The sequence below is a fragment of the Urtica dioica genome, chromosome 3 (genome assembly GCF_054948205.1).
Source record: "Urtica dioica subsp. dioica isolate 48M chromosome 3, U.dioica_male_clone48M_v1_H2, whole genome shotgun sequence".
In the NCBI taxonomy this organism is placed as follows: Eukaryota; Viridiplantae; Streptophyta; class Magnoliopsida; order Rosales; family Urticaceae; genus Urtica; species Urtica dioica.
This window is the reverse complement of record NC_142758.1, coordinates 47,867,750-47,882,784: the sequence shown is the minus strand read 5'-3', so window position 1 is coordinate 47,882,784 and position 15,035 is coordinate 47,867,750. Positions and strand designations below refer to the sequence as shown.

Sequence of the window (15,035 nt, the reverse complement as noted above, 5' to 3'; positions counted from 1 at the left end):
CGAGATTGGGTTAGAGATGGAGAGAGAGTGGGAATGTGACGAAGAAGAAGAAGAAGAGATTTTTTTTTGTTTTTATTATTTTTAACAATTTATGTTTATTTTTAATTCATTCTTTATAAATATTAATTGCTTTTTTTATATGATTACAAATTTACCCTCATTTAACAGAATTTTTGACGGAAATTTTGACGGAAGGACTAAAACAGTTAAAAAACAAAATTAGAGCATTAAAAAAATCGTTTTGAGAGTTCGAAGATTAACTTGAAAAATGTGGCAAACTACAGGGGGCAAAAGTGATATTTATTCTTAAACTTAATTTATGATGAATTGATGATTGTGATCATGTTGAATTAAACTTAATTTGATGATGAATTGATGATTGTGATCATGTTTATGTTGAATTAAAATTAATTTGATGATGAATTATGGCGTTCGGTTCTTCATTCACGAGTGACGAGCGACACTTCACGTATAATTAATTACTAAGTAGTGTGTTTTATATTTTTTCGTACGTGTTGTAATCAAGGTTTGACTTTACGGTATTTTATGTTGAATTTTATCTTGGTTTGAACTTTGTGTTTTATATTTTGTCGTACGTGTTTGTAACCTAAGTAATTTAGTTTTGCAAAGTATGAAAAAAAATGTTTATTATTGTAAAATATTTGTCTTAATACCATTCGATTTCCTATAATTTTTGTCGGTTTCTTCAACGGGAATCGATTTTCTACCGATATCGGGTTTTTTTTTTTTTTTTTTTTTTTTTTCTGAATTCCCCTCGATTTTCACTTTGGTAAGCGGTTTGAAGTCCCGGTACGATAACGGTAACGGTAAGGCGATCTGTGTATACTCTATTTATAACACGCATAAGGACATTTTAAAGTTTGATTTGCTCAAACAAAAATTGTTAACTTGACAGCCATGCAATCCGCTAAAATATCCAACGGTCGAAGCTCTCTTTTATCCACTGATATCTGACATTCTGACATTTAAACAATTCTATGTGACGATATCAGATCAACTACAACAATAACTATTCTTTGTCTATGAGCTCAAGCATGAATGAGCTAAAAAGTGATATCTCTAGAATTAAAAACGAAAAAGAAAAAAAAAATGTTTTTTTTTTTTCTCTCTATGAGCTCAATTTATAATTAATTACGATATTTAATTTACAAAAGCTCCCCCCTATAATCCTGTAACAGCTGGTTGACCGAGTTTTAAAGATGAGAATACTTTAATATCACATAAAATAAGTACTTACGTATTACGTCTATAAATTGTAAATTAATTAATTCACCCACATATATACATTATATTATTGTTCGTGAAAAATAAAAGTAAACAAACGTTTCATTTTAATGCAACGTTACACCTATTTCCCGTTAAGCAAGAAACACAAAAAGCGTTAAATAGGAACAAAAATAGTAAATCAAACGAAACATAGCCACCCAAAAAATAGGTGTAATAAGCAATTATGACATTTAGTAAAAATTAGTTATTAACTTTTTTAAAAATAGAATTCTTATTCACAGACGTTCTTCTCCACCTCTGTTTCCACCGCTTGGGCTTCCCTTCTCAATCTCTCGGAGCGATTTTTGAGCAAAAACGCGATTGCGAATTCTTAACCAGGTTTAAGCAATTTCTTTTATTTCTTTATTTATTATTGTTATTTCTTGTTTTTTCGGACATTCCTATTAATCAGAAAATGTGAAGAAATTAATCTTCTTCTTCTTCTTGTATTATTTTGATTCGTTATCTTTAGCTCTTTCTCGATTTCCACTGCTTCGGTAAATTTTATTTAATTCCATATCTTTAATTTTCGATGTTTCTGTTCTTGCATGTAAAAATACCGAACGTTATACTTGAATTTAATATAGTGGGTATAAAACTATAGGATTTAATAATTGTTTGATTGCTTCGAAAGAATTGAAATTGATATTCATTTGATGTTGAAATTCTTGTTGTGAATTTTGTGACAGGTCAAAGGAAATACATATACATTAAGAAAAAAAAATGATAAGGTGTTTGATTTTCCTATCCTTGTTAATACACACATCAATTCAAGCTCAGAAAACTCCTGAGACCAACTCCACAAAATGGTTGACTTTAAATGGTAAAAATAACAAACTCAAACTATTCACATTAACATGAACAATATTTTAAAATAAAATAAAAAATTAATTTTTTTTTAATTTAATTTTGGTTAGGTGAGAGGCCAATAGTTATAGCCCGAGGGGGTTTTTCGGGGCTATTTCCGGAATCGAGCGGATTTGCGAACCAAATCGCAGTCTCTACGGGTCTTTCGAACGTCGTGGTTTCGTGTAACTTGCAGCTCACGAAAGACGGGGTCGGAATTTGCGTCCCCGATATCCGGCTCGACAACTCGACCACGATATCTATGATCTTTCCCGAAAAACAAAAGACTTACAATATATATGGTCAGAATATCCAGGGTTGGTTCACTCTCGATTTCAACGAAGATCAGTTACTCAACGATGTCACATGTAAGTACTAATTTCGCTACTTAAATTGCTCGAAAATGCTATTTTTCGCATATTTGTTTTTCATAATGCTTAGAGAAAATGGATTTTTTTTTAAGAATTTGATGTTTGTTTAATTTTAAGAACTTGGTAATCAATGAAGTCAATCAATTAGGCAAACATGTTCTTGTTTAAGATTTTAGCTTGATTTGGATTGATTTTGATTCTGGATTCTATGCATTGAAGTGAAATTATATATTAATGTGTTTCTTTTTTAATTAGCTAAAGACGCCCTTAGTTCATTTTCTAATAATTTTAGTCTTCTAGGTTCAAATACATACACTTAGTTTTTTTATAATTATATAATTCAATTATTCTTCAGGATTTTAACAAGTTGATAGCTTTAGACTGAAATTGAATTAATTTAACATCATTATAAGTTTGGACTGAAATTACTTAATAGGTTCAGTTCTATACATTTTTACCGTCTAACTTGGGGACTATGTTAGTAATTAGTGAAAAATAATCTTATTTTACAAGTGAATTATACACTGTTTGTTTTACAGTGGTACAAAACATATATTCTCGGACGACTCTGTTCGACAGCCAATTGCCAATCTCAACCATCGAAGACGTGGCTGGAATTAAGCCCCCACAGCTTTGGCTTCACGTTTCGGTATTACTCTCTTTATACAAAAAATAAAGATGTCACGTCTATTTTTAACGTTTTTGTTTTGTTTTAGATACGTCCTTAACTTTTATAATTATTCATTTTAACATTTAATATTTAATATTGTCGCATTTCGATATTTTTAGGAATTTTCATTTATAAAGTTTAGCGACTAAACAATTTGAATATGCTTAATAAATAAAATATATTGTTCATTTTATCAAAGAAACTAATTAAAGTCCTAAACACACTAAATAAAAAATTAATTTTTTTTAGTTTGTTAATATATTTTAAGTTGTTTAGGTATTGAATTTCTTTGATTTTATTTTTCTTTTCGAAAAATGATCGAGATAAGAGAAAACGATTAGAAAACTAACTCATCTATACTTCTTTTTTTTAGTTTCTTACAATTTTGTTTGTTTGTAATAGTATGACTTGTTCTACAACCAACAAAAGCTAAGCCCGGCGAAGATGATCGAACAATGGTCGAAACGATTATTTATAAACTACATTTCTTCGGCGGAAATCGGGTTCTTGAAGGTAATGGGGCCGAAAGTGAACAAAGCGAGGACAAAATTGGTATTTCAGTTCCTCGGCGCAGACCAAGACGAGCCAACGACCGGCGCAAAATACGGTTCTATCCTCAAGGACCTCGGGTCAGTCAAGAAGTACGCTTCGGGGATCCTTGTCCCGAAAGAGTTTATATACCCCGTGGGCCCGGACGGGTATTTGGGCTCTCCGACTGGGCTCGTGGCCGAGGCCCACAAGCTCGGCTTGGAAGTCTACGCGTCGGGATTCGCTAACGACGCTCCGGCGAGCTATAATTACTCTTACGACCCTACTTCGGAGTATGTTCAGTTTGTGGACAATTCTCAGTTCTCCGTCGATGGTTTTCTCACTGATTTCCCTCCTACAGCCTCACAAGCCATAGGTGATATGAATAATGTTCAGATTCGTCACTTTTTCTTTTCTTTTTTTGAAATTTATTGACCTTTTTTTGGTTTTGTTTTTATTTGTGAAGCTTGTTTTGCAAACAATGGTGGAGGCAAGCCAAGAAAAGGTACAAATGTCAACCTCAGCTAGAGATAGTTTCCAATTTTGATTAGGATTAGTGGTTTAATTAAAAGAATTTTAATTCTTTTTAATAATAAAAAAATACGTTTCTTAAAAAACCCATCTCCTCAATTAGGAGCTAACCTCTCTTGTCTCTCCTTGATAGCAACTTGATTGAACTATAGTGTCGATTCTAGTTTTGATATATATTTATATTAGAACCGAATTAAATGTTATTGAAAGCGAAACAAACTTGATTTTGAATAGAAAAATCCGATCTAACTAAACCGAATTTTTTATTGCTGACGCGTGGCACCGGAACTCACTCAATTTCAATTCTATTAATCAATTTCAACCATTTTTTTTTTGCTTTTCTCTACATCTCTAATCCCAAAGTGATCAACGGTACATGTCTTTATTATTTCAAAAAATTTGAAGAATAGTCAACTTAAACGTTTGATATTGTTAAATAGCCATAAATGATGACATGACTTAATATGACAGTCGCTATTTACTTAATATTTACGTTTGTAAATATATAAAATTGACTATTTACCTAATATTTAACAAACCTAGACTATTTAGCGATTTCCAACGTTTAAGTTGACTATTTTGCTAAATTACCCTTATTTTTTAAGAATTTATTGTCTTTTTTTTTTTTAGGAAGTGCATTGATCATAAGCAACAATGGGGCTAGTGGGACGTACCCGGGTTGCACCGACCTTGCGTACGAGCAAGCGGTGGATGACGGTGCTGACATCATCGACTGCTCGGTCCAGCTGTCGAAGGACGGGGTCCCGTTCTGCCTAGCGGGCCCCGACCTCGCGGGTTCCACCACCGCCACGATGTCTTTCATGGACCGCCAAGAGCTCGTCCCCGAGATCCAGCCCCAGGACGGAGTCTTTTCTTTTGCACTCACATGGGCCGAGATTCAAACCGTCAAGCGTAAATTCTCTCTTTTTTTTTTATATATGCACTTGACTTATTTATTAAAGAGAAAATTATTATTTAAAGACGAAACAACAAAAGTCAAATGTAACAATTTTTTTTTTTTTTTTTTGTTTACAATTCTCTCCGTTTAATGTTTATTTTTTCAGCTCAAATTGCCAGCCCTTTTGCAAATAGTAGCCTTCTAAGGAACCCCGCTTACAAGAACGCCGGTAAACTATTGACTCTACCCGAGTTTCTGGATTTCGCAAAGGCAAAGGCTGTTTCGGGAATTTTGATCAACGTCGAGGTACTAAAATATTACACATTAACTTGTGGCTCCCACATAAACTCGTGAATCCCGCGCTAACCAGGCCCAATTCTAGATTTTTTTTTAGGCCCAAAGCAAATTTATATTTCATAAGCCTTTCTTTTTTTACATTTATTTAGGCTATTTAATATATTTGGGCTCTTTTGCATGATTTAGACCTAATCTAAAATAATAACACTATAATTATCTTTCGGTAATAGAACGCGGCTTACTTGGCGGCAAAGCAAGGCCTAGACATAGTTGAAACCGTGAGCGCGGCCTTATCCAACGCGACGTTCGACAAGCAATCGACGCAGCAAGTGATGGTCCAATCCGACGACACGTCGGTCCTATCCAAATTCTCGGCTTACAAGCGGGTCCTACGGATAAAAGAGCGGTTCGGGGACGCCCCGAGGCCATCGGTGGAGGAGATCGCGAAGCACGCGGTGGCCGTGACGCTCCCGAGGAGCTCCGTGGTCAGAGTCTCACAGTCGTTCACCGTCGGCCTCACCAACGTCGTCAAGGAGCTCAAGGCCGCGAACCTGAGCGTCTTCGTCCACGAGCTCAGGAACGAGTACGTAACCCTAGCTTTCGATTATTTCAGCGACCCCATCATCGAGATCGCCACCTATGCTCAGACCGTCGGAGCCGACGGCCTAATCACCGAATTTCCCGGCACCGCCAGCAAATACTTCAGTAAGTTCATCGATGCACTGAATTGGAATGAGATAGGTTTATAGATTTAATAATACAAAAGCTCTTTGAGCATATTTATTTAAGTTGCTTGTAAGACAAGTAACGAGTGAAAGAGAATAAACAACTTTTCAAACTTATTTAGAAAAATACCCTCCCATCTGTTTTTGCTTCTTTTTTTTTCAACATTTCTACTTCTTTTTGTTGTTATTTTACTCTTTTCCACTGAATTGGAATGAAAGAGGTTTAGTTTAAGTTATATACAAAAGTTGCTATTTTGAGCATGTTTTTTAATGTTACTTGTAAGACAAGTAACGAGTGAAAGAGAATAACCACATTTCAAACTAATTTAGGAAAATACCCTCCCTTTTTTTTTTTTTTTTTTTACTACATTTCTACTTTCTCTTTAATATTATTTTGCTCTTAACTAATCCAAACGCACAACTAATTTTTTTTTTTCCTACTTCCCCTTATTATTATTATTATTCTCAATTATGTTATTTATTGTTTATAATTTATACCTTGAAGGGTATTTTTATCTTTTTATTTCCTTTATTTTTCAGAATTTAAAAAATAGTGAAAATTTTTCTAAATACTCAATTTTATATTGGGTATTCTCAAGTTTTCAAAAAGAACTTATAATTACTTCATTTAATCCATTTTTTTAATGAACATATTTGCCTTATATTTCTTTATTATGTATTTTTTTTTTTAAAGGATCTCCATGCACAGACACAGACCCAAAAGCCAACGTGGCATACCCAATACTTCCGGCGGAGCCCGGTTCACTCGTGACCCTGATCCCACCGGAATTGCAGCCTCCGGCCACGGCTCCGGAGGCTCCTCTTAACGTCGAAGATGTTGTGGCTCCGCCGCTCCCTCCGCTCACAAAAGTCAACCGAACCGAACCCGCCGCGGGCCCCACACCTCGCTCATCGGCTGCTATTGCGAATGTCGCGAGTTCAAGCCTTTCTCTAATTGCGCTCCTAATTCTTGGCTTGCTCTCTTTTGGATGCTAAGTCCAAATTCATTTGGTTTTAAGTTTTAACACATTTATTTCTTCCAACAACTATGTTTTGCTAATTTGTGTCCTGTATTTTTTTTTATGTCTCTTCTGTATACAAAATTTCTTTATTTTCATATGATACCTTAGGTGAGCCAGTAAAGACTCGTAAATCGACGCGGTTGTTAGCAATATTGTATTAATATTGACGGAAAAATAAGACAAATTGCATGGAAGAAAAAACACGTAAAAAGGTTACAAATAAACCTCCTAAACCTTAAAACCGGAAAACAAAACGGGAAAAAAATAGTCGAGGCCCGTTGGACGGTCTCCTTGAAGCTTTTTATCGCTCTCCCACGGATGCTGGAACTTGAGCGAAAGCCTCCCATGATACAACGACTAGCAGAGGCAAGCTTAGCACCGATACACTTGACTCTCGGCGAACTAGGACCTGTGCGAAACTATCACCAAGACGAAGCAAAAAGAAAAGAATTTTTGGGGAAGAGAGAGCTCGGGAACAGTGGGGAAAATTAAGGAATTCGTGTGTCTTCTGAATGAGAGCTGATGCCTCTTTAAATAGGCCAAGGCTACGTCGGTTTGAAGTTCAAAAACGTCCAGCCTTAAAGGCATTAAACTCAGGCTATTACAATCATTTAACACACCGTTTTTGTATTCAAACCATGCGAACCGTCCATGTAACGTTTTCAGTTTTTCCAGCCTTAATGGCATTAATCCACAGTCATAATGCGCACTTAAAGCTCAAAAACCATTGAATAGAAGCATACAACCGTTGGCTTTCATTCTCAAACGTACACTTCGGTACTTCGTCCGGTCGAGCTCGTCTAGTCGAGCTCGTCCAGTCGAGCTGGAATGACTTCGACACTTCGCCCAGTCGAGCCTAGTCGAGCTCGTCCAGTCGACCTCAGTCGAGCTCAGTCGACCGCGCCCAGTCGAGCTGGAATGACTTAGTCACTTCGTCCAGTCGACCTCGTCACTTCGTCCAGTCGACCTCGTCACTTCGTCCAGTCGACCTCGTCACTTCGTCCAGTCGACCCCGTCACTTCGTCCAGTTCAGCTCGTCACTTTCTCATTCACCTTAGGTCCGATTTTGGCAACCAAATATTCAATTTTATAGCCCTCGTTACGAGGAATCCGTATCACTTGGAATTATTCAATTCCGATGAGTGGAACCCACTCAAATTGTTACCACAAATCAGCCATACACATGTTAATAATTAAAATTTATTAACTTTATTCCAACAGCGGTACTATAGAATAATACATATAAGCTTCGTGATATAACCAACGTACGTGAAAAATCATGAAGTGCATTAATTTATGCTTCTCATCATAGTTATGAGATTTTTTAGGCCAATTTCTCATTTATCTTAGTTTCTGCTTTGAAAAATTTATAATCGATTTTATATATCTCGTAACGAGTAAAAATCTAGCTAAACAGACGTATGAGTCCCACTTGAATGATTTTCTCAAAATAAATTATCAAATGATCATTAAGGTTTTAGTTCCAATTTTTCAACTTTCCAATAGCTAAATCAAATGTTCTCTTTGTAATATGTTCCATTGTGTGAACGGAATGTTTGGTCCATTTCTTAATTATGATTTAGCTATTGGAAAGTTGAATTATAAAAAGTATTATAAAAATCCGAACTAATGTTTTGAGTGGAGGACATAGTGAAAAATAGAGTAGAAAAAAAATAATTAGAAGTCCATTTTAGATGCCGATGGATAAAACCTACATATACACGATCATTATATATTCAGAATTATTACTTATTATATAAATTCCTTAAAACCCTACAACAATCCAGCGAACAACACTTATTAAAGGCCACTACTAAAATATATTTGCTGCAAACTCACAGTTCTGTGTTATCATCTTTATATTATTTTTATCTCATTGATTACACAAATCTGACCTTGAAAGAAAAATAATAATAATAATGAAACAATAAGTAGAAAATAGATAAATACCTAGGACAAGTGGGTCTGATTCACATGCCTTCAAGCCTCAACCTAATTATTTAATAAAGTTCAAACAATTTAGTGAAAAATTCCAAGTGTCTTTCAGTGTAACACAGATCGTAGGATTCGTATGATCATGAAATCCAAGATCATCCAATAAAATAAGAGTGTTGTGCAAACAATTGGTCTTACTCGGTGAAAGCTATTCTTAAAAACCATGATACCTTAGATAAGCATTATAAAAAAAAAACTCGTAAATCAACGCGGCACTATATAATATTATCAACTTTGTGTAAAATTTTCATGGGTCATATGATATCATTGACTTTGTAAGTCTTTTTCAAGGAAATAAGATATTGCTGTCTTTCATGCGTAGCAATAAAGTTTTTGAGTTGGAGAACCCGTGACATATTATTAACAAAACATTTAGCGTTGGCTTTTAATTAGTTGGAGTGTTAAGTGTTAATTAAACACATCAAAGCCTACAAATGTGTTCACATCCATATTTATACAGAGTACATTTTCTACGCGTTTGCCACATTTTAGAATAAAATACAGCTAAGGGCTGTAGTGTTAGGTATGAAGAACATTTAAATACTACCTTGTTTTTTTTTCAAACAACAGTTCATTATATATCGGGTGAAGAACGGGATAGTAGTGAATAACTCCACGCACACGGTGACGGTTCGATTTAAAAAATAAATATAAAAAATAAAAACCTTGGTTTAAGAGCCTTCTTTGAATTAAATCATCTGATTCGATTATTCTAACAACAAAGTGAACTACAAGTCTTGGTTTGAGGAGTAAAGTTTCATGAGAAGTAAAGGTGGGGGCATTTTCTATGGTTAAAATTAATCATCGATTAATTTACATTTTATCCGTTTAAAATTAATCGAGTGGATAATTTTAACTTTTTATTTTAGTAAATTAACTAAGTGATTACGGTTTCTTCACGTGTTATCAACCTGAACCGCTACAACTAATTTTTTATTTTTCAAACTCAAATCAATCCAATTGAAAGATAAAATCAAATCAGAGCAACCCAAAAATAATCGGGTTGGTTTGTGTTGATTTCTTCGGATTATTTTTTCTAGACACACAACTTTATAATTCACATGAAAATCATATATATATATATATATATATATATATATATATATATATATATTTAATACGCTATGTTAAATAAAATCAAAGTCTTGCTTACCTTGAGAAAGTTTACATAATAAAATAAAATTACTCGCATTCTTAATAATCATCAAATCTACATGTATTCTCAATCAATGTCTAAGGAGATAGTTTAAATTAATTAAGTCACATTACCATCAAAAACCAAACTAACCGAAAAAACTTGCGGTTTGGATTGATAACAATCCGAACTTTTTTGAATTTTGATAGAGCGGTCGTTCGGATTTTTGGTTTGGCAGTTTCTTTGAACACCCATATCCGTCGTCTCTTTGTGCAAAAATATCAACATTACATTCTATTTTAAATAAATATAAAAATTTGTTAGAAATAGGACGCTAAAATAAGGAACATAGTATGTTCTTAACTACATTGTAAAATAACACCTCTCTCTCTCTCTCTACAAGTAATTTACATATAACAAGAAGATTGAGAAAATCCTAAATCTCAATGTTTACATAAAAAACTAACCAGTGATATATTCTAACTAATGATTAATGGAAGTTACCATAACAAGTAACAAGCTCTCAAATGGCATAATACATTCCGGTGGCAATTACTGCAAATCTATTCTTATATATGCACAGAAGAAAGATGATCCTGATCATCATCATCATCTGGGTTCTATCCAGCTCTCTGTCATGGTGTTCCTCGTGGATTGGGTGCTCGAGGATTGCTGAGACTTGTTCTCTCTCAACCGCTCGATTTCAACGCTGTTGGTGTGCAGAAACGGTGGCTGTGTCGGTTTGGGAATCTCCTGATTATCTTTTATCATCTTCACTATGCTCGACATCGACGGCCTGAGCTCCGCCGAGGCTTGAACGCAGACCAGCCCGATTTGGAGCAGCCGAGAAGCCTCTTCTGCTTCGAAATTCCCCTCAAGACTCGGGTCGATCGCGTCGCTCAGATTTCCCGTTCCGTGAAGATTCCAGACCTGAGTCGAGTTTAATCTAATGTTAACTTAAACCTTAAACGAAAAAGAAAAAAAAATATGAAAGACGAGATTTTTTTTTTCAGTTACCGTCTCGAGTATGGATCGCGAATTTTGAGAGACGGTGTTGTTTTTTCTTCCGGAAACGAGTTCGATTACAAGAACTCCGAAGCTGTAAACGTCCGCTTTCTCGGAGAGCTTTCCGCGTACGATATATTCCGGAGCCATGTAGCCTCTGAAAAAATAAAATATCTCGGATCGTTAATAACGTTAAAAAGTAAAAAATAAAAAATAAATTGTTTTTAATGACATGGGAGAGAGGGAAATTACAGCGTGCCAGCGATGGCGGTGCTGATGTGGGTTTTATCCTCGGGAAACAGCCTGGCGAGCCCAAAGTCGGCGACTTTGGGCTCCATATTCTGGTCGAGAAGGACGTTGCTGAGCTTGACGTCTCTGTGGATGATTCTCAGGTTCGACTCCTCGTGCAAGTAGGCCAATCCCTCGGCCGTGCCCAGCACGATCTTGTGCCTCGTTTCCCATCTCAGTATCGGAATATTCTTTTTCGCTGTGGAAATCCGTCACCAAGATTTAATTGAACGGACGAAAAAAAAAAAAAAAAAAAAGGAAGCAAGTTTCAAACTAATTTATTAGCAAAATATCTAAAGTTATGTTTTTTTTTAAATTGTAATTGTCGTAAAAAAAAAAAGTCCATTAGATATATAGCCGATATTTACAGTTTCACATTACTATATAGTCAACGTCTTGTAAATCTTAGGTAAACAGTCATGTCGAAGTATTTACACGTGTAAATTGACATAAATAACCCACTATTTTATTTCAATGAAAGGGAAAACCAGGAATGTCACGTCATCTTTTTGGCTATTTATCTAAAATTTACGAAACGTTGGCTATATAACAATCTCAAAAGTTTTGAAACCTAGTGTTTCGCTAAATTTGAGACAGACCTCGGCAATTTTGCAAATTTAATCATTTCAAATTAATATTTACTATTTTTATATGGAAGATGAATATTACCTCCGAATAGGTTATCGTAAACGCTTTGATTAGGGACGTATTCGTAAACGAGGAGGCTTTCCGGGCCGGTGATGCTGCAGCCGAGAAGCTCGACGAGGTTCTTGTGTCGGATTCCGCTTATCAAGTTCACTTCGTTGAAGAAATGGTCGACCCACTGCCTCGTGTTGAAGAACAGCCTTTTTATGGCCACCGTTTTCCCGTCCGGAAGAACTCCCTAATCGAACACAAAACAAAAAAAATCAAAATCGAACCTAGCTTTGATACATACATATGGTCTAATAATGGTGCTCTTAATAGTTACCTTGTACACGGACCCGGACCCGCCTTGCCCGAGCTTGTTTGAGGAGTGAAAGTAGTCCGTCGCCTTCTCGAGAACTTCGTACGAGAAGCTGAGTTTGGACTTGTTCACCGTGTTTAAAAGCGCGCCAAATTGCTTCTCCTCTGCCAAGAAAAAATTTCAGGCTCACAATTCACTAGTTTCTTCTGTTTCTTATAATGACTAGAAATCGAAAAACTCACCTCGTCTCTTTCTCAACACTCTCCTCCGAAGAAAGAATCCGATCGCCGCGCAGGCGAGGATCAGAGCAAACCCCGCCGAAGCGACCGATGAAACTATAGCCAATGTTCTACTTCCTATTCAAAAACACAGTGTACGGACAATAGAATTAAGTTTTTTTTTTTTTTTTTTTTTTTTTTTGGTAATCCCTAAACAATCAATTGAACAGAGCTGAACTAACCATGGTTTCCTTGTCCAGAGGCGATAATGGTGGAATTGTCGTAGAATTTCTCATCGGAATATCTTAAATAACAACCGGCATTAAGAATCCTAGCCTCTCTTTTACCGGAGCAAGATCGAACTCTCTGAACCGAACCAGCCAAACAATTTTTACAGTCACTCCCTCTGACGAACCTCCAACACTGAGCCAGGCCGTAGACGGTGAAGTTATTCCCGGACGGTCTCACGGAGCCGGTGAAGAATCCGTCCCTGGCCGGAGCCTCGGCGACTAGTCTCCGAACCAGAGTCGCAGCCGCGGCGGAGGAAGAGGATTCTCCGGCCGCGGCGACGGAATCGGAGCAGACGACTTTGTCTCGGTCGCCGAGGGACTCGGAGAAGAAATCGTGATCGTCGTAGCGGAGGTAACAGCCGTCGAAGAAGAGTCTGCCGGAGCGAGTGGCGAGCTGGAAGGGGAGGCACCGGAGGATCTGCGTCTTGAGGTTCGCGAAGCAGAGGTCGCAATCGCCGGCGGAGAGGTCTCGGAGGCACTCTCCGAAGGCGTACACGGTGGCGTTTCCGCCGGACACGCCGCTTCGGAAGGAGGCGAATCTCTTGCGGGAGATCTGAGGCGTGACGGCGTCCATGGCGGCGAGGAAGTTGGCGATGAATTCGCGGCGGAGAGGCCGCGGAGCTGTGTTGTTCGTGTTGCAGATTAGGGCGGCCTCGGTGGCGCGTGGGTCGGAGTTGACCTGGTCGTTAGAGAGAGAGAGGAAGAGAAGAAAGAGGGAGAGGAGTGTGAACGACATGTCGTTTTGTTCGACGGTGATGAAGGAGAAGAAGGAAGAGATGAATGGGAAGAGATGAAGAAGATAGTTTGTTTTGTGTTCGTGTATTACTACAATGAGCAGACATTTTGCTGATAACGTGTTAACATATGATTAAAAGTGGGGTCCACCATGAGAAATGCCCATTTTGATTAGAAGAAAGAGACATTTAGTATGTAAGGTCATAGTCATACATGACGGTATTTTTTTTTTGTTTGTTTTTTAAAAAAATAGTTAAAGTTGGGTTAAGTTAAACTTTTAAAGGAATCTTAGCAAAAGGAATAATCTTAGTAGAAGTTTAAAAAAAAATAGCTCATCATTTTAAGAAGAACTTTCTCAAACGTGCGGTGTGACACGAGCTTAACTCTTTAGTTATTAAAATAATGTAGTTTATTTTACTCAATTGTTTTTAACTTTTTATTAATATTACAAATATTGGTAAAAAAAATCGAGGTTAAAAGTAGGTTAATCAAATTATAACCTAAAATTTTGTTTAAAAAGCAGTTAAGAACACTGAGAGAGACCGAAAATCGAGTAGAGAGAGAATGAGACGAAGGATTGATTGAAAGAATTCTCAACTTAATTCTTTGCTACACGTTAGATTGATTAAATACATATGCAGAGATTAGCTCACAGCTGTTGATCTTACAACTAACTTTGATCTAACGGTTGTGTGCTTATTTTTCGTTAACTAACTTCATTGAAACGAATGCGTTCAATATATAACTCTAATAAACACAAAAAGAATATTTTAACCCAACTACCTCATTCAAAGAATTTTTATCCAACAAGGAAACATTTCATCTTTATGTTAGATTTTCTAAAAGTTCAACTTTTTAGTATTTGTACTTGGATCTTTCTATATAGGAGTTACTAGAGATAACAACTTTCTAAATATAGTTTTAGAGGTAATAATGTGAAACGTAATTAATACACCATTCCATCCCATGTACGTAATCTAGTCATGGCCACCCATTTTATTTTTTTTCCTTAAAGTCGTGACCACTTTTTTAATCCACCTAAAAAGAAGAAGAAAATTATAGGTGAGATTTAAGGGCAAAGAATAATACATCAATATTTGGAGTATTCTCTAGAAGAAGAATGTTCTTTAGACAAACTAAGGTTTAAAATGAAAAAAATAAGAGATAACGATATTTTGCGGTATATGATTCGTTTTTTCAATTTATATAAATTATACGCATTTTTCAATTCAATTTTTTATTTTTATT

At 36.1% G+C, this 15,035-nt stretch overlaps 2 protein-coding genes across 2 annotated transcripts; one reads left to right on the top strand and one right to left on the bottom strand.

Moving 5' to 3' along the window:
• Positions 1 to 2,010: 2,010 nt before the first annotated feature.
• LOC149403301 (glycerophosphodiester phosphodiesterase GDPDL7-like) lies at positions 2,011 to 7,149 on the top strand. Its single transcript, XM_089608672.1, has 9 exons — positions 2,011 to 2,110; positions 2,205 to 2,501; positions 3,044 to 3,153; positions 3,577 to 4,078; positions 4,169 to 4,207; positions 4,864 to 5,145; positions 5,298 to 5,437; positions 5,659 to 6,133; positions 6,848 to 7,149. The coding sequence occupies exons 1-9, from the start codon at positions 2,011 to 2,013 to the stop codon at positions 7,147 to 7,149; spliced, it is 2,247 nt and encodes a 748-aa protein (XP_089464798.1).
• A 3,570-nt stretch (positions 7,150 to 10,719) lies between these two features.
• Positions 10,720 to 13,882, bottom strand: LOC149403300 (cysteine-rich RLK (RECEPTOR-like protein kinase) 3). Its single transcript, XM_089609792.1, has 7 exons — positions 13,005 to 13,882; positions 12,787 to 12,900; positions 12,569 to 12,708; positions 12,268 to 12,481; positions 11,563 to 11,797; positions 11,323 to 11,467; positions 10,720 to 11,235 (listed from the first exon to the last, which is right to left on the bottom strand). The coding sequence occupies exons 1-7, from the start codon at positions 13,786 to 13,788 to the stop codon at positions 10,915 to 10,917; spliced, it is 1,953 nt and encodes a 650-aa protein (XP_089465918.1). The 5' UTR covers positions 13,789 to 13,882; the 3' UTR covers positions 10,720 to 10,914.
• Between the last annotated feature and the right edge of the window lie 1,153 nt (positions 13,883 to 15,035).